Source organism: Gadus macrocephalus, chromosome 15, assembly GCF_031168955.1.
Source record: "Gadus macrocephalus chromosome 15, ASM3116895v1".
Classification (NCBI taxonomy): domain Eukaryota; kingdom Metazoa; phylum Chordata; class Actinopteri; order Gadiformes; family Gadidae; genus Gadus; species Gadus macrocephalus.
The window spans coordinates 7,007,818-7,030,185 of record NC_082396.1 but is presented as its reverse complement, the minus strand read 5'-3'; the positions used below and the strand labels follow the sequence as shown (position 1 = coordinate 7,030,185).

Genomic DNA, 22,368 nt, shown 5'->3' with positions numbered 1-22,368 from the left:
AGCGGTGTTGTGTTGCGGTGTTGTGTAGCGGTGTTGTGTAGCGGTGTTGTGTAGCGGTGTTGTGTAGCAGTGTTGTGTAGCGGTGTTGTGTTGCGGTGTTGTGTAGCAGTGTTGTGTAGCGGTGTTGTGTTGCGGTGTTGTGTAGCGGTGTTGTGTTGCGGTGTTGTGTAGCAGAGTTGTGTAGCGGTGTTGTGTAGCGGTGTTGTTCTGCAGTGTTGTGTAGCGGTGTTGTGTTGCGGTGTTGTGTAGCAGAGTTGTGTAGCGGTGTTGTGTAGCGGTGTTGTTCTGCAGTGTTGTGTTGCGGTGTTGTGTTGCGGTGTTGTGTTGCGGTGTTGTGTTGCGGTGTTGTGTTGCGGTGTTGTGTAGCAGAGTTGTGTAGCGGTGTTGTTCTGCAGTGTTGTGTAGCGGTGTTGTGTTGCGGTGTTGTGTTGCGGTGTTGTGTTGCGGTGTTGTGTAGCGGTGTTGTTCTGCAGTGTTGTGTAGCGGTGTTGTGTTGCGGTGTTGTGTTGCGGTGTTGTGTTGCGGTGTGCAGCCTCACGTTGCGGGTCCACCCCAGGTGTTCCGTGTTGTAGCCCAGCAGACTCAGCAGACACGTGACGAACTGGTTCCACTCGGCGTGGGCAGAGGGCCCGCCGGGGGCGTTGTACGTGTTGTACCACTTCACTAGAACCTAGAACACAAACAACACAACGTTCTACCACTTCACAAACACAACGTTCGACCACTTCACTAGAACCTAGAACAGAAACAACACAACGTTCTACCACTTCACTAGAACCTAGAACACCACAACGTTCTACCACTTCACAAACAACACAACGTTCTACCACTTCACTAGAACCTAGAACACAAACAACACAACTTTCTACCACTTCACTAGAACCTAGAACACAAACACCACAACGTTCTACCACTTCACTAGAACACAAACAACACAGCTTTCTACCACTTCACTAGAACCTAGAACACAAACAACACAACGTTCTACCACTTCACAAACAACACAACGTTCTACCACTTCACTAGAACCTAGAACACAAACAACACATCTTTCTACCACTTCACTAGAACCTAGAACACAAACACCACAACGTTCTACCACTTCACTAGAACACAAACAACACAACTTTCTACCACTTCACTAGAACCTAGAACACAAACAACACAACGTTCTACCACTTCACAAACACAACGTTCGACCACTTCACTAGAACCTAGAACACAAACAACACAACGTTCTACCACTTCACAAACAACACAACATTCTACCACTTTACTAGAACCTGAAACAAACAACACAAAGTTCTACCACCTCACTAGAACACAAACAACGTTGTACCACTCACCACCATTTAGTTTTTTTTGTACCACTCACCACAATTTTGGTGCTATGTGGTTCTAAGTGGTGCCGAGTTGTTCTCATAGGTGCTATGTGGTTCTAAGAAGTGCTATGTGGTTGTAAGAGGTGCTGGCTGGCTGGTGGTTCCATGCTTGTGTCTCCTCACCTTCATAGCTGTATCCTTGGGTAGGATGAATCGAATGGCCTGCAGGCACTTCCTCACTGTAATAGGACAAATTAACAGTTTCACTGTGGTTGTACTCAGCAGCTCCCAGTATAACCAGTAGAAGACAGTGGTAGGGGAAGACTGCAGGACTGGTTGTGCTGAAAAATCTGTGAAACCTTAATTAATTTTCTATGTAATTGATAGTGCCGACCAATCGGGGTGCAGCAGTCGTCTTAATTGGTCTTGAGGAGTTGGAAAGGTCAGGTGAGACCCTGATAAAGGCCATCTCATTAGTAGCACCACAACTCATCTGGTGATCAATTAACACACACACACACACACACACACACACACACACGCATGGGCACACAAACACACATACACACAGGGGGCAAACAGGGACACACACACGCACACAAACACACACACACAAGAATGCACACACACACACACACACACACACACAGGGGCAAACAGGGACACGCACGACACACTTTAACTAGCTGGTCAACTGCTCTTTGACCAACTGGTTAACTGCTCTTTGACCAACTGGTCAACTGTTCTTTAACTAGGTGGTCAACTGCTCTGTGACTAACTGGTTAACTGCTCTGTGACCAACTGGTTAACTGCTCTGTGACTAATTGGATAGCTGCTCTTTTACTAGCTGGTCAACTGACAAAGCAACAAGCCCGGAAAATGACCCTAACCATTTAGGTGGAGAGTGACCCTCACCATTTAGGTGGAGAGTGACCCTCACCATTTAGGTGGAGAGTGACCCTAACCATTTAGGTGGAGAGTGACCCTAACCATTTAGGTGGAGAGTGACCCTAACCATTTAGGTGGAGAGTGACCCTAACCATTTAGGTGGAGAGTGACCCTAACCATTTAGGTGGAGAGTGACCCTAACCATTTAGGTGGAGAGTGACCCTAACCATTTAGGTGGAGAGTGACCCTAACCATTTAGGTGGAGAGTGACCCTAACCATTTAGGTGGAGAGTGACCCTAACCTTTTTGGGTCCATGGGTGGGAGACTTTGGGGTCGGGTCTGAAGCAACGTCAGCTCCATCATGTTAACCACTAAGCCCCCCATCTCCTCCCCCTCCTCTGCCTGGTTCTTTAATCAGTCTGGACTACGTCAGTGCAGCAGGAAAACCACTCCAACCTCATTACACAACTAAGTGTAGTGACTCAGCCCTGTGTGTGTGTGTGTGGCGCTCGCGCACACACACACACACACACACACACACACACACACACACACACACACACACACACACACACACACACACACACACACACACACACACACACACACACACACACACACACACACACACACCGAGAGATAGCGGGACAGACAAGTAGAGAGACAGACAGACAGGTTAGATTTGAGGGATGAGAGAAAGGAAAAAGGGAAAATGTAAAGAAAGATAAAGATGTTACCCAATTAAATGTATTTTATTTAATGTCAGACATAATGAACGTCAAAAGATGGAGAGGAACAGAGATAATAGTGTTTCATAATCCTTCATAGTGGTGCTATATTCAGGGATGTGTGTAAGACCTAGGTGGAGGTGTGTCGAGTCTGTAGGGTAGAGGGTCTGTAGGATGGAGGTGTGAAGGGTGGACGTGTATAGGGTTAGGGTTAGCGTTACCTAGGGTTGAGGTGCAGATCTCAGGAATGGACACTCTGAACATGGTTCCGTTGTTGACCTCCTGCAGTCAGAGAGCAGACATTGAGATCATAATAAACAGAACTTATGATTCATGAGGAGTTATTCTAGAGACGGGGTTAGGGTTAAGGCCGTTCTAGAGACGGGGTTAGGGTCAGGGTTGGGGTTAGAGTTGGGGTTAGGGCCGTACCAGAGTGACCCTGTTGGAGACGGCGTCCCTCAAGGCTGTGACAGCAGGACTCTGGGGGAAGCTGTAGTCCTCCAGCCAGGAACCCTGGTTGTGAGTGGACCCTCTGGGCTCAGGGAGGGGAGAGGGCATCACCACCTGGAGGGGAAGAGGGACCGTTAGAGAGGGCTGGACATATAAAGTTACCTGTCTAGAGACTGTCACACAGGGCTGCACTAATAAAGTTACCTGTCTAGAGACTGTCACACAGGGCTGCACTAATAAAGTTACCTGTCTAGAGACTGTCACACAGGGCTGCACTAATAAAGTTACCTGTCTAGAGACTGTCACACAGGGCTGCACTAATAAAGTTACCTGTAGAGACTGTCACACAGGGCTGCACTAATAAAGTTACCTGTCTAGGGACTGTCACAGAAGGCTGGACTAATAAAGTTACCTGTCTAGGGACTGTGATAAAGGGCTATACTAATAAAGTTACCCGGTCTAGAGCCTGTAATAAAGGGGTATACTAATAAAGGGACCTTTACCTGTTTAGGGACTGTAATGAAGTGACCTGGTCTAGAGGATATGCTAATAAAGTCACCTGGTCTAGAGACTGTAATAAAGGGATTTGCTAATAAAGCTAACTGGTTTTGAGACTGTAATAAAGGGCTGTACTAATAAAGTTACCTGGTCGAGGCGTGGCAGACGGTTTGTAGGTGCAGCAGGTGTGCTAGCGCTGGTCAGGGGCATGTTCACCTGATGGGCGTGGCCAGACCGCTGGGCGTGGCCAGACCGGATGAACGAGGGAGACAGGAGACCGCCAACAAACACCTTGCTCACCTGAAAACACAGCTTCTGTTGACTTCAATACATACTACATATATAGTATATATTAACCTGAATATATAGCGGTGCTATTTTGTGCTATACGACTATATCTATAGACTAAGAACTAGATAAATAAAGATTTATATCAAAGCCTCAATAAGCTTCTACATACAGACATTGTATCTATATTAGTGCTGTCAGTTAAACGCGTTATTAACCACATTAACACAAACCAATCTTAACGACGTTAATTTTTTTAGCACGCGATTAACGCAATTTATTAATAAAAAAAAAAAAAACGCTTATTTTAATTATTTTTTGTGGCTAAAAACAAAGAAGTAGTAGCCAGGAACATAGCAGTAGACTGCTATGTTCAAGGCAGTATGTTTGTATGTTCAATGTTTAATTGGACTCCAGGCTTTTTTTTTGTATCGTCCTGTTTTGCTCAGTACATGCCAATGTTGTTATCAATAAAAAAACATTTGCACAAGACAAGCTGATGCACTTCACCATGTTGATAAAATGAGAAAAATTAAGGGACAAAGAAATCAAGGGATATTTAGCACAGAAAAAAATGTGTGATTAATCGTGAGTTAACTATGACATTAATGTGATTACTCGCGATTAAATATTTTAATTGCTTGACAGCACTAATCTATATATAATAGAGCTGTAGCGATGCGTCGATGACGTCAACGTCAAAAATTCGTCGACGTCAAATTTCTCCGTCGACGATTTTCGACGGAGAAATGGACGAAAGTCACAATAAAGGAAAATGTCCGCGCACGAAATCATCAAAGGTATGGAAATACTTCAAGTTAAGTCCTAAACGGAAAGGTGTTGTGATTTGCACTCTTTGCCAAATGGAGTTGGCATATCACAAGAGCACGACAGCAATGTTGGAGCATCTCAAACGAGAAAGTATCTCGTGCGCATGAGAAAGTATCTCGTGCGCACGAGAAAGTATCTCATGAGCATGGGGAAACATCGTGCGCATATCACTGGCAGTGTGTGTGTGTGTGTGTGTGTGTGTGTGTGTGTGTGTGTGTGTGTGTGTGTGTGTGTGTGTGTGTGTGTGTGTGTGTGTCGTCAGCGAGTAGGTGGACGAGCGAGGAGAGCGAGCGATAGCGTGCGTGTCAGTCTAGTGAAGTCATGAACGAGTCCGGTTGTGTGTAAGAATAAAATACCCAGCCTGTCAAGAATCGGTGGCCGCTTCATTCCATCATATTCCGACCTATAAGCAGACTCACTGTCGGTCAAAGTGAAGGGTCATGCCCCCGAGAGCGCATCGGACCTGGAGGGAACGTATCACCTGTGCTCCTCGGTCTGGGAGCCGACAGCAGGAAAGATGTAACTAACCATCTCGTAGTTGGAGGCGGAGCGCAAGAGAGTATGCGCACACATTTTTTTCATGTCCCTTTACGGGTTCCGTATTAAATAAAGTATATTATTAAGATTTTTTTTGTATTTATTTGAGATACATTATGGTTTTTATTAATCGAGCAACAGAAAAAAAAAAAAAAAAAACGTCCAATTGGTCATTAGATTAGTCGACTAATCGATAAAATAATCGCCCGATTAATCGTTTGATAAATAATCGTTTACCCCCAGCCTTAATATATAAACTTATACAATACAGTATTAGTATATATTGAATTTAAGTATTAGTAAACATTATATTGTCCAGTATTAGAATAGTCTATATATACAGATACATCATTTTATATTACTTTCTATTAGCATGTATAGTATACATTACCCTTGTTGTTCCAGTGTACAGAACCAGGCTGCTGTTAGCCTCCAGGACCAGCATGGCATTGATGCTCTGTGGAGGACAGGGTAAGGGTTGGTTAGAGTTAGGGTTAGGGTAATTCTGGATGAAAGGGTTAGGGTTAGGGTAACTCTGGATGTTAGGGTTAGTTAGGGTAACTCTGGGTGATAGGGTTAAGAGTTAGTTAGGGTAACTCTATTTGATATGGTTATGGTAACTCTGGAGTAGGTGTGTTAGCGTGGTGTGTTAGCGTGGTGTGCTACCTGTAGCGGCGCGGCGTCGGTAGCTGGGATGGTGGTCACGGAGGTGAAGATGAGGCGAGACAGGTCGTTACTCTGGATGAACTTCACACACCTGTGGGGAGGTTTAAACAACCGATTCAACACTAGGGCGATTGGAGATCATTTCCATTGTACTAGCTGTCCGCTGGCTAGTTCAAACCACTTTCTTACCACTTTGTTTATGGCCTTGAAAAGCATTCATTATAATCATCTGATACGGCATAACGTCCTGAGTATAGCAACTCCGTTTGGAGGTTAGAAGTTCCTTATTTTCATCTAAAATCTCTCATTTATGTTCCCGGTCAAAACATAAGAGGTAGGGTGAACCAACCTAGCCTTACATCATGTAGCTGTAGCTCTAGCTTGGGCTAACATCATGTAGCTGTATCTTTACTCGGGCTAACATCATGTAGCTGTAGCTGTAGCTCTAGCTCGGGCTCACATCATGTAGCTGTATCTTTACTCAGGCTAACATCATGGAGCTGTAGCTTTAGCTCGGGCTCACATCATGTAGCTGTATCTTTACTCGGGCTAACATCATGGAGCTGTAGCTTTAGCTCGGGCTCACATCATGGAGCTGTATCTTTACTTGGGCTAACATCATGGAGCTGTAGCTTTAGCTCGGGCTCACATCATGTAGCTGTATCTTTACTCGGGCTAACATCATGGAGCTGTAGCTTTAGCTCGGGCTCACATCATGGAGCTGTATCTTTACTTGGGCTAACATCATGGAGCTGTAGCTTTAGCTCGGGCTCACATCATGTAGCTGTATCTTTACTCGGGCTAACATCATGGAGCTGTAGCTTTAGCTCGGGCTCACATCATGTAGCTGTATCTTTACTTGGGCTAACACCATGGGGCTGTAGCTGTAGCTTGGGCCAACATGGAGCTGTATCCATTTTCCCAGTCGAGGGAGAAAGGGATTATTTTCCTTCTCTTATCTAACGTGTGCAGCAGCAGCCATTAAGTTCATCTTCAGATTTAATTCCTTAATTGGACCATTGCGGGTTCAAGCTAATCATTCTTTTGTTTTAAGGAGACACGTCACACTGCTGCCACAAGCCTTGTACTTTAGTGAGCTACATGTGCAGGTTGAGATGGGGAGAGCGAGAGGAGAGAGTGAGAGCAAGAGAGATTGAGAGAGAGAGTGAGGGATGGGGAGAGGGAGAGAGAGAGGGAGTGATGGGGAGAGAGAGTGAGGGATGGGGAGAGGGAGAGAGAGAGGGAGTGATGGGGAGAGAGAGTGAGGGATGGGGAGAGAGAGTGAGGGATGGGGAGAGGGAGAGGGAGGGATGGGGAGAGGGAGAGGGAGAGAGAGAGAGAGGGATGGGGAGAGGGAGAGAGAGAAGGATGGGGAGAGAGAGTGAGGGATGGGGAGAGGGAGAGGGAGAGAGAGGGATGGGGAGAGGGAGAGAGAGAGGGAGTGATGGGGAGAGAGAGTGAGGGATGGGGAGAGGGAGAGGGAGAGGAAGGGATGGGGAGAGGGAGAGAGGGAGTGATGGGGAGAGAGAGTGAGGGATGGGGAGAGAGAGTGAGGGATGGGGAGAGGGAGAGGGAGAGGAAGGGATGGGGAGAGGGAGAGAGGGAGTGATGGGGAGAGAGAGTGAGGGATGGGGAGAGGGAGAGGGAGAGAGAGAGTGAGGGATGGGGAGAGGGAGAGAGAGAGGAAGGGATGGGGAGAGGGAGAGAGGGAGTGATGGGGAGAGAGAGTGAGGGATGGGGAGAGAGAGTGAGGGATGGGGAGAGGGAGAGGGAGAGGAAGGGATGGGGAGAGGGAGAGAGGGAGTGATGGGGAGAGAGAGTGAGGGATGGGGAGAGGGAGAGGGAGAGAGAGAGTGAGGGATGGGGAGAGGGAGAGAGAGAGGAAGGGATGGGGAGAGGGAGAGAGGGAGTGATGGGGAGAGAGAGTGAGGGATGGGGAGAGGGAGAGGGAGAGGAAGGGATGGGGAGAGGGAGAGAGGGAGTGATGGAGAGAGAGAGTGAGGGATGGGGAGAGGGAGAGGGAGAGGAAGGGATGGGGAGAGGGAGAGAGAGAGTGAGGGATGGGGAGAGGAAGGGATGGGGAGAGGGAGAGGGAGAGGAAGGGGAGAGGGAGAGGGAGAGAGAGAAGGATGGGGAGAGAGAGTGAGGGATGGGGAGAGAGAGTGAGGGATGGGGAGAGGGAGAGAGGGAGTGATGGGGAGAGAGAGTGAGGGATGGGGAGAGGGAGAGGGAGAGGAAGGGATGGGGAGAGGGAGAGAGAGAGTGAGGGATGGGGAGAGGAAGGGATGGGGAGAGGGAGAGGGAGAGGAAGGGGAGAGGGAGAGGGAGAGAGAGAAGGATGGGGAGAGAGAGTGAGGGATGGGGAGAGAGAGTGAGGGATGGGGAGAGGGAGAGAGAGAGGGATGGGGAGAGGGAGAGAGGGATGGGGAGAGGGATGGGGAGAGAGAGAGGGAGGGATGGGGAGAGAGAGAGGGAGGGATGGGGAGAGAGAGAGAGGGAGGGATGGGGAGAGAGAGAGGGAGGGATGGGGAGAGAGAGAGGGAGGGATGGGGAGAGAGAGAGGGAGGGATGGGGAGAGAGAGAGGGAGGGATGGGGAGAGAGAGAGGGTGTGGGACTGGTGGTGAGAGAGGGAGGGATGGGGAGAGGGCGAGAGAGAGGGAGGAATGGGGAGAACGAGCGAGAGAGACATACCGGAGCTGAGACTCCACCAGGAAACACAGGAAGTTGTTCTGGCAGAAGTCAGTGGTCAGGAACACCTTGGAGGCCATTGGACTGGACGCAGACACACACACACACACACACACACACACACACACACACACACACACACACACATTACCTGGGCGGTCTAGAGTTGTTACCTGGGGGGTCTAGAGGGGTTACCTGGGGGGGGGTATAGAGGGGGTAAACTGGGGGTCCAGAGCGGTTATTAAGGTGGTCTAGAGGGGCTACGGGGGGGGGGGGGGGGTCTAAAGGGGTCACCCTGGGGGGGTCCAGAGGGGTTACCTTTTGGGGGGGTCTAGAGGGGTTACCTGGGGGGTCTAGAGGGGTTACCTTTGGGGGGGGGTCTAGAGGGGTTACCTTTGGGGGGGGGTCTAGAGGGGTTACCTTTGGGGGGGGGTCTAGAGGGGTTACCTTTTGGGGGGGTCTAGAGGGGTTACCTTTGGGGGGGGGTCTAGAGGGGTTACCTTTGGGGGGGGGTCTAGAGGGGTTACCTGGGGGGTCTAGAGGGGTTACCTTTGGGGGGGGGTCTAGAGGGGTTACCTTTGGGAGGGGTCTAGAGGGGTTACCTTTGGGGGGGGTCTAGAGGGGTTACCTTTGGGGGGGGGTCTAGAGGGGTTACCTTTGGGGGGGGTCTATAGGGGTTACCTTTGGGGGGGGTCTAGAGGGGTTACCTGGGGGGTCTAGAGCGGTTACCTTTGGGGGGGTCTAGAGGGGTTACATTTGGGGGGGTCAAGAGGGGTTACCTTTGGGGGGGGGGTCTAGAGGGGTTACCTTTGGGGGGGGGGTCTAGAGGGGTTACCTTTGGGGGGAGGGGGGGTCCAGAGGGGTTACAGGTGTGTTACCTGTGTGGGCCCGGGCCCGGGGGCTCGGCCCAGAGCTGGTCCATGCACAGGTCTGGGAGGATGGGCTCCATCTCGGGCAGGAGCAGGGTGTCGTTGGAGGTGCTGTTGGGGGACGGGCCCCTTATGGGCGAGGGGCCCCGGCTGGGGGACGGCCCCCGGCCGGGGGAGGGGCCCCTGGAGCCCTGGCCGTGGAAGGACTCGTACAAACGAGACGTGCCGGAGAAGGAGGGCGCGGCCATGCCCGGAGTGTGAGAGCGGCTAGAGGCCAGAGGGAAGACAGAGGGACACGTTGTAGGGAGTGTGAGAGAGGCTGGAGGCCGAGGACAGAGGGACACGTTGTAGGGAGTGTGAGAGCGGCTGGAGGCCGAGGACAGAGGGACACGGTGTAGGGAGTGTGAGAGAGGCTGGAGGCCGAGGACAGAGGGACACGGTGTAGGGAGTGTGAGAGAGGCTGGAGGCCGAGGACAGAGGGACACGGTGTAGGGAGTGTGAGAGAGGCTGGAGGCTGAGGACAGAGGGACACGGTGTAGGGAGTGTGAGAGCGGCTGCAGGCCAGAGGACCGGGGGACACGGTGTAGACTGAACCGGTGCTTCCAGAGAACCCTTCCCCTCCTCTGCCGGTCACCCACCTGAGGGCGGCCATGTTGGAGATGCTGGGAGATTGGACCCTGGAGTGGGCGCCGGGGGACGAGGTCATGATCCTGCTGTGGTGACCTCGTAAGGCCGTGTAGTGGAGGGGAGAGCTGATGCCCGCCACAGAGCTGGGGGAGGAGACAAGGACCAATCACAGATGAGCAGGGAGCTGAGCACTCAGTAGGTAGCCTGCCGGCCACGCCACTCCGCTGAAGGACTCATTAACCTAATAGCAACTTATTAATGCCTAGAGGTGGCAGTTACTGCCGAGAGCTGGTAGTTAGTACCTAGAAGTGGTAGTTGGGTTTGTACCTAAAGGTGGTAGTTAGTACCTAGAGGTGGTAGTTGAGTTAGTACCTAGAGGTGGTATTTAGTTACTGGAGGGGGTAGTTAGTACCTAGAGGGGGTAGTTAGTACCTAGAGTTGGAATAAGTATCTAGAGCTGGTAGACGGTACCTACCGCTGGTAGTTAGTTTCTAGGGGTGGTAGCAAGCAGTGGCGGTTGGTCAATAGAGGGCGCTAGGGCGCCGCCCCTCCGTGAAACATTCACTCGAATATATCTGCCAATTATGAATCAACTATTATAAATACGAAATAAATCAACAAAACTACATAGCGTTTATCCTTGTTCAATTGTGTGATAGACCATACTTGCCACTGCCAGCAAGCATTTTAATGCGTCTGAACGTCAATACATTTGGGCTAGGCTAGTTATTGGTCAGTTGAAATCAAGCTCTCCTCCAAGTCAGGGGCGCCGGCCACGTTGAAGTCAATGTAAGCTCGCTAACTTTTTGCTGTCTATCTAGCAGAGAAAACTTTTCATTGGCGCAAGAAAATTCCCCCTTGGGTTGCACCAATGTGTGCCCCAGGCCAATTGTATTGCTTTTCTTTTTTTGTTATCACCACATGATTGGACAATTCAGCGAATCAATCAAATAGTCCATCTCCCTCAGCAGCATTCGCGCAACACAACTACATGTAGAGAAGAGATAGATCGCTAACTAGCAGAGAGTTGTACTTTCCACTATTTTTTTTTGTTTTTGTTTTATAGTCAATTCAGAACAGCTGGATACATATCTGTACATTATTTTAGTTTTGACCATTTTGTGTATTTTCTCAAAATTTCTAAGTTCTCAGTTCCAAAGTGTTTCTGGGAGAGACATGCTGAATAAATACATCATGTTTTCAAACTCAAAAATAATCGTTTGAATAATCGTGATTTCAATATTGACCAAAATAATCGTGATTATCATTTTTTTCATAATCGAGCAGCCCTACTTTCCACCCATTTCAGTGGAGGAATTGGACACCCCAAGCAATGTTATACTTAAAAGGAGCAAGTAAGTTACTTATTAATTAAGTCTTTCGGCCTGGAGCATATAAACTATATGAAGCAACTGTCCCATATTTCTAACTGCATTTAGATATTGAGACTCACAAAAAATGGACGGATATCATGATTTGTCAGAATAACAACAATGGGTAAAATAGCAATGGCTGGTGGAATAAAGGACATACGGCCATAAAGTAGGTCTGTATATGCAGTGTAAGTTGTCCAGGCCCTGCAAGTCAAGATGTAGGCTATGAATCTGAATGGATAGCAGGTAATAGGTCATAGGTAGTGGCCATCCCCAAAATGCACCAGAATACAGGAAATCAAATCTACCAAATTATTTTATTTCTTGGGGGGAGACCCCCAGACCCCCGTCTATAACTGCGCCCCCATTTCTGATCACCAGCCACCACTGGGTGGTAGTTTGTATCTAGAGCTGGTAGTTAGTTTCTAGAGCTGGTAGTTGGTACCTAGGGGTGAAAGGGCCACTAGGGGAGTCCAGAGGAGACGTGCTGGGGAGGTGGGAGCTGAAGAAGCCTGGAGCCAAGAGGGACTGGTCTGACGGACAGCGCACCACAGCGACGAGCTCCTGGGGAGGAAGACCAAGAGGGGGAGGAAGAGTCAGCACCACCCTCCATCACAACCTACCTCCATCTGCCCCACCCTCTAACACAACCTACCTCCATCAGCCCAGCCCTCCATCACAACCTACCTCCAACAGCACCACCCTCCATCACAACCTACCTCCATCAACCCCAACCTCCATCACAACCTACCTCCATCAGCCCCACCCTCCATCAACCCCACCCTCCATCACAACCTACCTCCATCACAACCTACCTCCATCAACCCCACCCTCCATCACAACCTACCTCCATCACAACCTACCTCCATCAGCCCCACCCTCCATCACAACCTACCTCCATCAACCCCACCCTCCATCAACCCCAACCTCCATCAACCCCAACCTCCATCACAACCTACCTCCATCAACCCCAACCTCCATCACAACCTACCTCCATCAACCCCAACCTCCATCACAACCTACCTCCATCAACCCCAACCTCCATCACAACCTACCTCCATCAACCCCACCCTCCATCACAACCTACCTCCATCAGCCCCACCCTACATCACAACCCTCCATCAGCACCACTCTCCATCAGCGCCACCCACCACCACCAACACCTTCAATCTACACCACCCACCACCACCCACCATCAGCACCACCACCCTCCATCAGCACCACCCTCCACAACCTCCACCATCCTCCTCCACCACCCTCCATCAGCACCACAAAGCCTAACCTGAGGGATGGTGTGAGTGTTTGGGTGTGTGTGTGTACCTGGTGCGTGACGGGCCGTAGCGCCCAGATGGAGTGTAATCCCTGCATCGTGTCGAAGCAGAGCAGGATGGACGGCTTGGCGCTGCTGAACACCAGCCTCAGGCTGCTGTCACTCACATACTGGACACGATCCGACCCCCCTGGAACACACACACACACACACACACACACACACAGAGGTAAGTGAACACACACAGACTGGACGCCCTCTGAACCCGCTGGAACAAACACATAGTGTGTGTGTGTGTGTGTGTGTGTGTGTGTGTGTGTGTGTGTGTGTGTGTGTGTGTGTGTGTGTGTGTGTGTGTGTGTGTGTGTGTGTGTGTGTGTGTGTGTGTGTGTGTGTGTGTGTGTGTGTGTGTGTGTGTGTGTGGTGTACCTGCTGGTCTCCACACTACAGGAGCTACTTCATCCAGAGGGTGGCGCATGCTGAACACCGTCGGTAGAGACTCTCTGAAACACAAACACACCTTTAGGTGGGGACACACAAAACTACAGCCAGACAGATAGACACAGAGACACAGAGCCAGAGACATAGCCAGACAGACAGACAGACAGACAGACAGACAGACAGACAGACAGACAGACAGACAGAGAGTGTACCCGGTAGAACTGTGCAGGGGATCTGAGTTTTTTCTTTCCAACAGGAGACCAAATGCTGTCGCCCACAGATGAGACACCTTGAGACACAAAACCAGATTACACACACACAAACGTACACACTAGAACCTACAAGATTACACACATACTACAAGATAACACACACTACAAGTCAGTGAGGAGTAATTTGATGAGTCAGTACATGTGATGAGTCATTACATGTGATGAGTCAGTACATGTGATGAGTCAGTACATGTGATGAGTCATTACATGTGATGAGTCAGTACATGTGATGAGTCAGTACATGTGATAAGTCAGTACATGTGATGAGTCAGTACATGTGATGAGTCATTACATGTGATGAGTCAGTACATGTGATGAGTCAGTACATGTGATAAGTCAGTACATGTGATGAGTCAGCCCTGGCTGAATGTGTGAACATGTGAATGGGACTCCTACCTGGAAGGGGAGAGGGGAGATGAAGTCCTTCCCAGTGACGCTGTGGACGTTCAAACAGCTGCTCTCCAGGATGCACACTGTCTGTTCCGAGCCTCCTGAACAGGCTACATCAGAACCACACGTTACATCAGAACCACATGCTACATCAGAACCACATGCTACATCAGAACCACACGCTACATCAGAACCACACGTTACATCAGAACCACACGTTACATCAGAACCACATGCTACATCAGAACCACACGCTACATCAGAACCACACGCTACATCAGAACCACACGCTACATCAGAACCACACGCTACATCAGAACCACACGCTACATCAGAACCACACGCTACATCAGAACCACACGCTACATCAGAACCACATGCTACATCAGAACCACACGCTACATCAGAGCTACATGTTGAATCAGTTCCACATGCTACATCAAAGCATTTTAATTAGAGCCCCAAGTAATGAAATACTAGGGGCTACTCTGTCGAGATAATCGAGTACGCAAAATATCACGATACTGAGCAGAATAGATTGTAATCAGAACCATGTACTACGTTGCAAGATCTTTTCAAGAGAACCCCTAGAGACGTACCGTTGTTCTTACTTTGAGGAACAGTAAAGTCACACCACAGGGCCTGTGGAAGAACAGAGTTACACCAGACTAGAGACACAATATACACGATAGGATGAGGTTACACAGTGTGGAGGAACAGAGTTACACCATACTAAAGACAAAATACTGACTATATGATGAGGTTAAACAACACAATGTGGAATATGAATGAACAAACAGTATTGCATACTTAAGGCCCAAATTAAGTTAAATATATGATGCGCATATATTTAACATCACCTAAAATATATTATGTGTAAGGCCGAAATACAGCATGCCTAAAACATTTCCAGTTAACATCACACACAAGCCCACCTACTGCATCACTCATTCTTGTTCAAAAACATGAGCATATCTACGTGGTCGGGGGATAGGCGGGTGCGGAAGCGATTTACAATCAAGCCCTGCGCGCTGCCTGCAAGTTTAAACTATGTGATGCGCAAAGGCACAAATACGTATCCAAGGTATTGCAATTGTGTTTTTTCTTTCTTTCTACTTTACATATTTTAAATGGCATTAGTATACATGTTTAATGAACAATATGTTATTAATATAGCTAGTGAATAATATTTAAAAAAGGCTCAAATTAAAAAACAATCCGCTACAGCTAAAGTCGAATACCCACGTCATTTCGAATAATCGAATATTCGATGAACACGGTGAACGCGTGCCCATCTCTATTCTAAATAAGAACAAAATATCTGTATATGTCTGCATGTTCATTAAACCACATTATCCATGCTAAAAATGTAATTTTAACATGTCTATAGTCTTGTTAAACGACAAATACAAAAAGTTTGTTTTATTAGAAACAACAATTTTTTTCAGTACAAAGGGCTCACATACATCATCAGTCAATGATGGCACAAACTGGAAAAAAAAAAGTGACCCAACATTAAGTGCATCATATCCATTGCAGTTGTAGTAGCTGTAGTGGCGACTTAAGTTGAAATCGTTCATGAGTGATATTGTTTCTAAGCAAACTAAACACATGGGTTTCCCTTTAAATTCTATGAACAGATACTCTGCTTTTCATTGTTGCACTGCTCATGGCCGTGGCGCTCTGTCTTTATTCCTCGCCCACGGGGTAGGCCCGCGGCCCCGAGATAGTTTGCATAGTAAGCGTCCCTTAACGGTGAACGCTTTAATTACAATGACAAAAAAGAAAAAAAACAGACCCACCTGTTGGACAGGTGTGTCTACGGTGAAGGCCTTGTAGACGCTGGACGCCTCTGCTCGGCTGCCATGGGTCCACACCACAGTGTTTCCTGCCGTATAGAGCTCCTCCTCAAACTCTGCTTCCTCGTCGGGCCCGCCCACCACACAGCCGTGCCTCAGCTGCCAGCTCTCCTGTCAATCAAACCCATTGATAAGAAGCCTTAGTTCACAGGTGTGGACGTTTGTAAATGTGTTTACATGTTTGTAGGGGATGGAACCATCTTTCTTCTCAGAAAGAGTCATAGGGTTACACCGATATATAGGTAGAATACAAAGAGATAGACAGAGAGAGATGGACAGACCAACAGACAGACAGACAGACAGGCAAACAGACCAATAAGCAGACAGGCAGGAAGATAGATAGATCAACAGGCAGACAGACAGGCAGACCAACAGGCAGACCAACAGGAAGACAGGCAGGCAGACAGACCAACAGACAGGCAGACCAACAGGCAGACCAACAGGCAGACTAACAGGCAGACCAACAGGCAGACTAACAGGCAGACTAACAGGCAGACTAACAGGCAGACAGACAGACCAGCAGGCAGGCAGACAGACCAACAGGCAGACCAACAGGCAGACAGGCTGACAGACCAACAGGCAGACCAACAGGCGGCCCAGCAGGCGGCCCAGCAGGCGGTACCTGGAGTTTCTCGTGCAGGGAGACCTCCTGCAGGGAGCCCACCAGGCTGGCGGCGCCCTCCAGGGCCCAGAGCTCCGAGGCGGGCTGCAGCAGGCGGAGCTGCAGGTTGAAGGCGGTGGGATGGTGCCTGCAGTGGTCGCGGCCGAACGGGACGAAGCTCTGCAGGTCCCCGGCGGAGATCATCGTGGCTGGCTCTTCAAACACGACTTCCGACATGAGGTCCAGATTTCAGCATTATTTCTGAGGACAGAACCCGAGTTTACTAAGACTGGAGCATTAGGTGAGAAACTGTTGACACTGTTATGCTAATAGAGCCACACTACACTGAGCTTGAGTTAGTATCTTCTAGTACTAATACACTGATCAAGAGTTATTCTAGAACTAATACAATAATCCAGATTTATTCTAGAACTGATTTACTGATCCAGTATTCTTAAAACACTGATCCAGAGTTATTCTAGTACTAATACACTGATCCAGAGTTCATCTAGTACTAATACACTAATCCAGAGTTATCTAGTACTGATTTACTGATCCAGAGTTTTTCTAGTACTGATCCAGAGTTCATCTAGTACTAATACAATGATCCAGAGTTCTTCTAGTATTAATACAGAGTTCTTCTAGTACTGATTTACTGATCCAGAGTTCTTCTAGTACTAATACACTGATCCAGAGTTCTCTCCTAGTACGACAGGTTTATTAGCCAGGCAGCGCAGTACTGAACTCACTGCTAACAGGGTTAGCATGCTAGGTGAGGTTGTTGAAGAGCTGGATAGCATGGCAGCTAGCACCGAGCAGCTGTAAACTCAAGAGGAGGAGGACATGAGGCTCCTCACCTGGTGACAAGGAGGCAGGAGGCTCCTCACCTGGTGAGAAGGTAGGTTCTGGCTCTTGTGTCGGAGTCCTCTGTTTTCGTTCCCGCTCGTACCACACAACCAGCCAATGAAGCTGCTCCCAGTGCTCCCAGTGAGGACAGGAGCTGCTGAGCTGCTGCTGCTGGACTAGAACACTGTTGTGTATATTACTAGTCTTAGACCAGCGATGCTGAAATGTTACGTTACGTTTTGTTATGTTATGATATGTTATGTTTGTAAACTGGAGCTTTTCAAACAGTCGCGGACATATTGGATTTCCCGACAGCCTCGCGCACTGTGACACACATGGTGACACAGAGCGAAAGGCTGTCAGCCAATAGCAACACAGAGCTCGCTCTGGCAATATTAATAATAATAATACCGTTTTTGTCGCTCGCTATGATACATTTCTCGAATCATCCTCGACATTTGCAAATCAGTAAGTCCATTTCTCAAAACAATTCGTACAAATAGCAAAACACCATGGATTACCTGCAAAAACCAGTCTCATGCTCAAAATCTTTAGTTCATCTCTCAAAAGTTAATGTCTGTGTCAATGAACATGTGAATGACAAGTCCTTATGTCATTGTGTACGGATAAGACAGTCAAATTGCTTAGTCATGTCACATCAGTCACTATAACAGTCTACGCTGGAGGGATGTTCTGATGTAAACTATGGCTAAAGTTTTGAAGACAATTATTGTATATCCTAAGATACACCTTAGTGTATTTTGGAGATTGATTGCAAGAGACTGGACAAGATTCAAATTTACGCTTTGACTGTTTGCACTGTAATTTGTTGACAGACCATGTCAGTGTTAGAAATGTGAACAAAGGACAATCTAGGCTTAGGGTAAACTGTACATGCATTGCTGTAGGAATTACAGTGCAGTCTTCCTACACCTCCTGACGTTCCTGTCGGTTGGGCCAAAAATGCTCATTCTCACACAGCCTCAATCCTCTTCCTCTTCTTCTTCTCTCTGGCTGTTGACCACGTCCAATTCCTTGTCCTCCCATTGGCAGACATTGTAACATTGTGTTGTGCTCCAGCTATAAGAGAAAGTCAAGATTCACCTGGTGGCAATTTACCAATTCAGGACAGATTTAGAAAAAAAGTCTAATGGAAATGAATAGAAATGTGCTTGACATATTATGACAACTTGTTCAACCATTTTGCATGTAAAGACTTATGCAATGAACTAATGCCTAAATGTTGTGGGGGTTAGAATATAGAGACCCATTACAATACATTTCGATCAACATGACCCAAGCAATTGATAATGTAGGAAAGAGCAGAGAATTGTACATAATCATTTGCATGGATATACCAAAGCATTTGCAGCTTATTCAAAGACATTAGAAACTGCTTTTTTGACACAATGATGTGAAGACTGAACAGGTAGTTTTGAGAATTTCCATTCTGATATGAGAAATGTACCAAAGCAACAGAGAAAAACTGTAATAACAATATTAATGGTAATAATAATGATAATAATAATTCTAATGATAATGATAATAATACTTGCAATAATAATAAGAATAATAATGATAACGAGAACACAAACAACAACAAGAGGTTCCTGCACCTTAGCCTCATAATAAGGATTCATATTCTGAACCATAATAATAAGAACATTAATAGCAACTACAATAATGATGTATGTTGTTATTGTGATGAAGTAGAAGAAGGATTGCTGCTCTAATGAAGGTCAGGTTTCTTGGTGGTGTGGCCTTTGGTTCATTACCTCCTAATGAAGGTGATATTTAATACAGAATCTGGCTTTACTGAGTGTTTATTACCAACAACCAAGGAAAGACTTAAACTAGAAATAACACATGCACATTCATTTCTGTCAGTCTGTGTGTCACCTATCTTATACTTTATGTTGTGTGTGAGATAGATAGATAGATAGATAGATAGATAGATAGATAGATAGATAGATAGATAGATAGATAGATAGATAGATAGATAGATAGATAGATAGATAGATAGATAGATAGATACATAGATACATAGATACATAGATAGATGGAGGGGTAGTTTGATTGACTGACTGATAGAGTGATGTCATAACTTCCTGGACGTAAAACAAGGTACGTAATAGAATGTAAAACACCCTAATCTGATTGGTTGACAGGAGGTGCATTACGAGACAGAATGATGTAATTTAGGTTTGTATATGTGTGTTTGTCTGTGTGTTTTAATGTGTGCGTGTGTGTGTGTGTGTGTTTGCGTGCATGTGCTTGTGTGTAAGTGCATTTGCGCATGCATGGGTGACTGTGCACACTTGTGTGGTGTGTCCATGTTTGTGTTTGTATACGGGTATCGTCTTCTGTGTGTGGACGCGTGTGTGCGTGCGTGTGTGTGTGTGTGTGTGTGCATGTGTGTGCGTATTTGTGCCAGATGCATTTATGTCATTAGTCAACAGCCAATGAGGAGCTGCCCTCATCTAATTACCATGCGGCCCCGGGGGGCCCGAACACATCAGTACTGTGAGTGTGTGTGTGCACACACACTCACACACACACACACACACACACACACACACATACACACACACACACACACACACACTCTCACACAAGATGTACACACACCACACATCCACATGACACACACACATACCCTATATAGACACACAAAGTCCAAACACACACACATTCCGTGTCTGCCAGCATCAATTGATCAGAGGGGTCTCTCCCAGGTCCTCTGATTGGATAAGGACCTCCAGAGTGTTTTGGGAGGAGGGGGAGTATCTCCAGAGGTCCAGTCTGCCCCCTGTCACTGCGGGGAAACTTCATTTCTCAATGAAATATTTCACATTTCTCTCCAATCATTCGCACCAAGGTTTCATAGTTTAATAACATAGATATATTCCATATCTTCGTAGTTCGTAATCATATTTAGATTGTATTGTGGAACTTTATCTAATCCTGATCAGTCTCTTGTACCGTATTCCTTTAACTGTCTTGAATTTATGTCTTTAAAATCAAAGTGACCTAATCTGATCATCACACAACTATTATTTATAGCTATTTGACTAAGGCTACCCTTAAACCTAGCCTACAGCTATCTAGTAAAGGCTAGCCCTAAACCTATCCTACAACTGGCTAACCCTCACGGTTCGGTCTCCAACCTAGCTCGTGTGTGCTACTGTGAGTGTGCTAGCAAGCGTGGGTCTGGAGGAATGTGTCCTACTGACATCAGCCTAATGGTTTCTCCCGGGGTCTGGTTCCTGTCTCTGCTGTCAATTACATTGTTTCCTTCCACCATGACCCCGCTAATCTACTTCCCCTGGCGATGATTCTATCAGCCTCAAGACCTCTGTCAACCTGCCACAGAGATACCTTACTATATATATATACTCATATATATATACTAGTATTAGTAATAGTAGGAGCATTACAGCAGGAGCATTATGTATACATATATATCTCCATATAAATATATATATATATATATATATATTAGAGCTGTCAAGCGATTAAAATATTTAATCGCATTAATGTCATAGTTAACTCACGATTAATCGCAAATTATTTTTCTATGCTAAATATCCCTTGATTTTTTTGTCCCATAATTCTTCTCATTTTAATTCTCTTATCAACATGGTGAAGTGCATCGGCTTGCCTTGTGCAAATGATTTTTTTATTGATAACAACATTGGCATACTGATCAAAACAGGATGATACAAAAAAAGAGCCTATAGTGCAATTAAACGACTGCATTGAACAAATGTCATTTGAACATAGCAGTCAGGCTACTGCTTCTTTGTTTTGAGCCAAAGAATTTTTTTTTTTTTTTTTTTTTGACCCTGTCCAATTCTTTGTCCTTCCATTGTCAGACAATGTAACATTGTGTTGTGCTCCAGCTATATATATACTTGCCAGTTCATGGTTCAGGAGATACACCTTTGAGCTATTTCAGTAAACTTGTTGATCGTTGGTTGATCTAACACTTCACACATTTCCCTTCTTTAGAGAAAGTCAAGATTCACCTGGTAGCTATTTACCAATTCAGGACAGATTTAGAAAAAAGTCAAATGGAAATGAATAGAAATATGCTTGGCATAGTATGACAACTTGTTCAACCATTTTGCATGTACAGACTTATGCAATGAACTCATGCCTAAATGTTGTGGGGGTGAGACTATTCAATAGAGACCCATTACAATACACTTTGATCTACATGACATAAGCAATTGATAATGTAGGAAAGAGCAGAGAATTGTACATAATCATTTGCATGAATGTACCAAAGCATTTGCAACTTGTTCAAAGAAATGAGAAACTCTTTTTTTGATGTGCACAACTGACACACTGATGTGAAGATTGAACAGGTCGTTTTGAGAATTTCAATTCTGATCTGAGAAATGTACCAAAGCGACTGAGAAAAACTGTAGCATTAGTAATTGTATTAGTGAGGCTGTAGTAGTTGTATTAGTATTGGTATTAGTATTAGTTGAGGGCTGCAACAGTTGTATTAGTTATTGTATTAGTTTGGCTGAAGCAGTTGTATTAGTATTTGTATTACTATTATTAGTAGGGCTGTAGTATTTGTATTAGTTGGCCTGCAGTAGTGTTATTTGTATTAGTATGTTTTATTTTGGAATCATTAGTGATAGACCAATAGGGTGGCTTTCTTTAACCGTGATCCATGGTTAATGAGGTAGGCTAATTGAAGCCTCGTCATCACTAATTCCACCTGTTGACCACCACAAGCCTGTGAGTTGGCCAATGACGGCATCGCCCCCTGGGACATGACGTCTCCCTGATGAAAGGGATCGCCGTCTTGGACACTAAAAGTATTCCGATAAAACCAGCGAACCGCTTCAGACACGGACACGGATTGCGCGCCTTTGGAGAGAAACCCGGACACCGAGACCCCAAGA

At 46.7% G+C, this 22,368-nt stretch overlaps 2 protein-coding genes across 8 annotated transcripts in view; one reads left to right on the top strand and one right to left on the bottom strand.

The window, feature by feature from the left end:
- The window catches only part of anapc1 (anaphase promoting complex subunit 1), a 37,319-nt gene extending 19,530 nt beyond the window's left edge, over nucleotides 1–17,789 (bottom strand). For 6 of the 7 annotated variants that reach the window (XM_060073891.1, XM_060073894.1, XM_060073895.1 and 3 more), the window contains exons 1-19: nucleotides 17,458–17,789; nucleotides 16,622–16,861; nucleotides 15,943–16,110; nucleotides 14,740–14,782; nucleotides 14,147–14,250; nucleotides 13,691–13,767; nucleotides 13,467–13,540; nucleotides 13,088–13,227; nucleotides 12,213–12,331; nucleotides 10,406–10,537; nucleotides 9,777–10,034; nucleotides 8,902–8,982; nucleotides 6,210–6,300; nucleotides 5,935–6,000; nucleotides 4,035–4,187; nucleotides 3,369–3,503; nucleotides 3,161–3,221; nucleotides 1,506–1,561; nucleotides 539–670 (exon numbers count right to left, since the gene is read on the bottom strand). In XM_060073891.1, coding sequence (XP_059929874.1) covers nucleotides 539–670; nucleotides 1,506–1,561; nucleotides 3,161–3,221; nucleotides 3,369–3,503; nucleotides 4,035–4,187; nucleotides 5,935–6,000; nucleotides 6,210–6,300; nucleotides 8,902–8,982; nucleotides 9,777–10,034; nucleotides 10,406–10,537; nucleotides 12,213–12,331; nucleotides 13,088–13,227; nucleotides 13,467–13,540; nucleotides 13,691–13,767; nucleotides 14,147–14,250; nucleotides 14,740–14,782; nucleotides 15,943–16,110; nucleotides 16,622–16,837 — 2,106 coding nt within the window. In that variant the 5' untranslated portion in view covers nucleotides 16,838–16,861; nucleotides 17,458–17,789. The remainder of the gene's footprint in view (nucleotides 1–538; nucleotides 671–1,505; nucleotides 1,562–3,160; nucleotides 3,222–3,368; nucleotides 3,504–4,034; nucleotides 4,188–5,934; nucleotides 6,001–6,209; nucleotides 6,301–8,901; nucleotides 8,983–9,776; nucleotides 10,035–10,405; nucleotides 10,538–12,212; nucleotides 12,332–13,087; nucleotides 13,228–13,466; nucleotides 13,541–13,690; nucleotides 13,768–14,146; nucleotides 14,251–14,739; nucleotides 14,783–15,942; nucleotides 16,111–16,621; nucleotides 16,862–17,457) is intronic. The other variant, XM_060073893.1, reaches the window with a different exon arrangement.
- Nucleotides 17,790–21,305: 3,516 nt separating this feature from the next.
- vip (vasoactive intestinal peptide) overlaps nucleotides 21,306–22,368 on the top strand; it is a 5,252-nt gene continuing 4,189 nt past the window's right edge. Inside the window, exon 1 of the mRNA XM_060073903.1 lies at nucleotides 21,306–22,368. This exon is cut by the window's right edge and continues 147 nt beyond it. The gene's annotated coding sequence lies outside the window, so the exon portion shown is untranslated.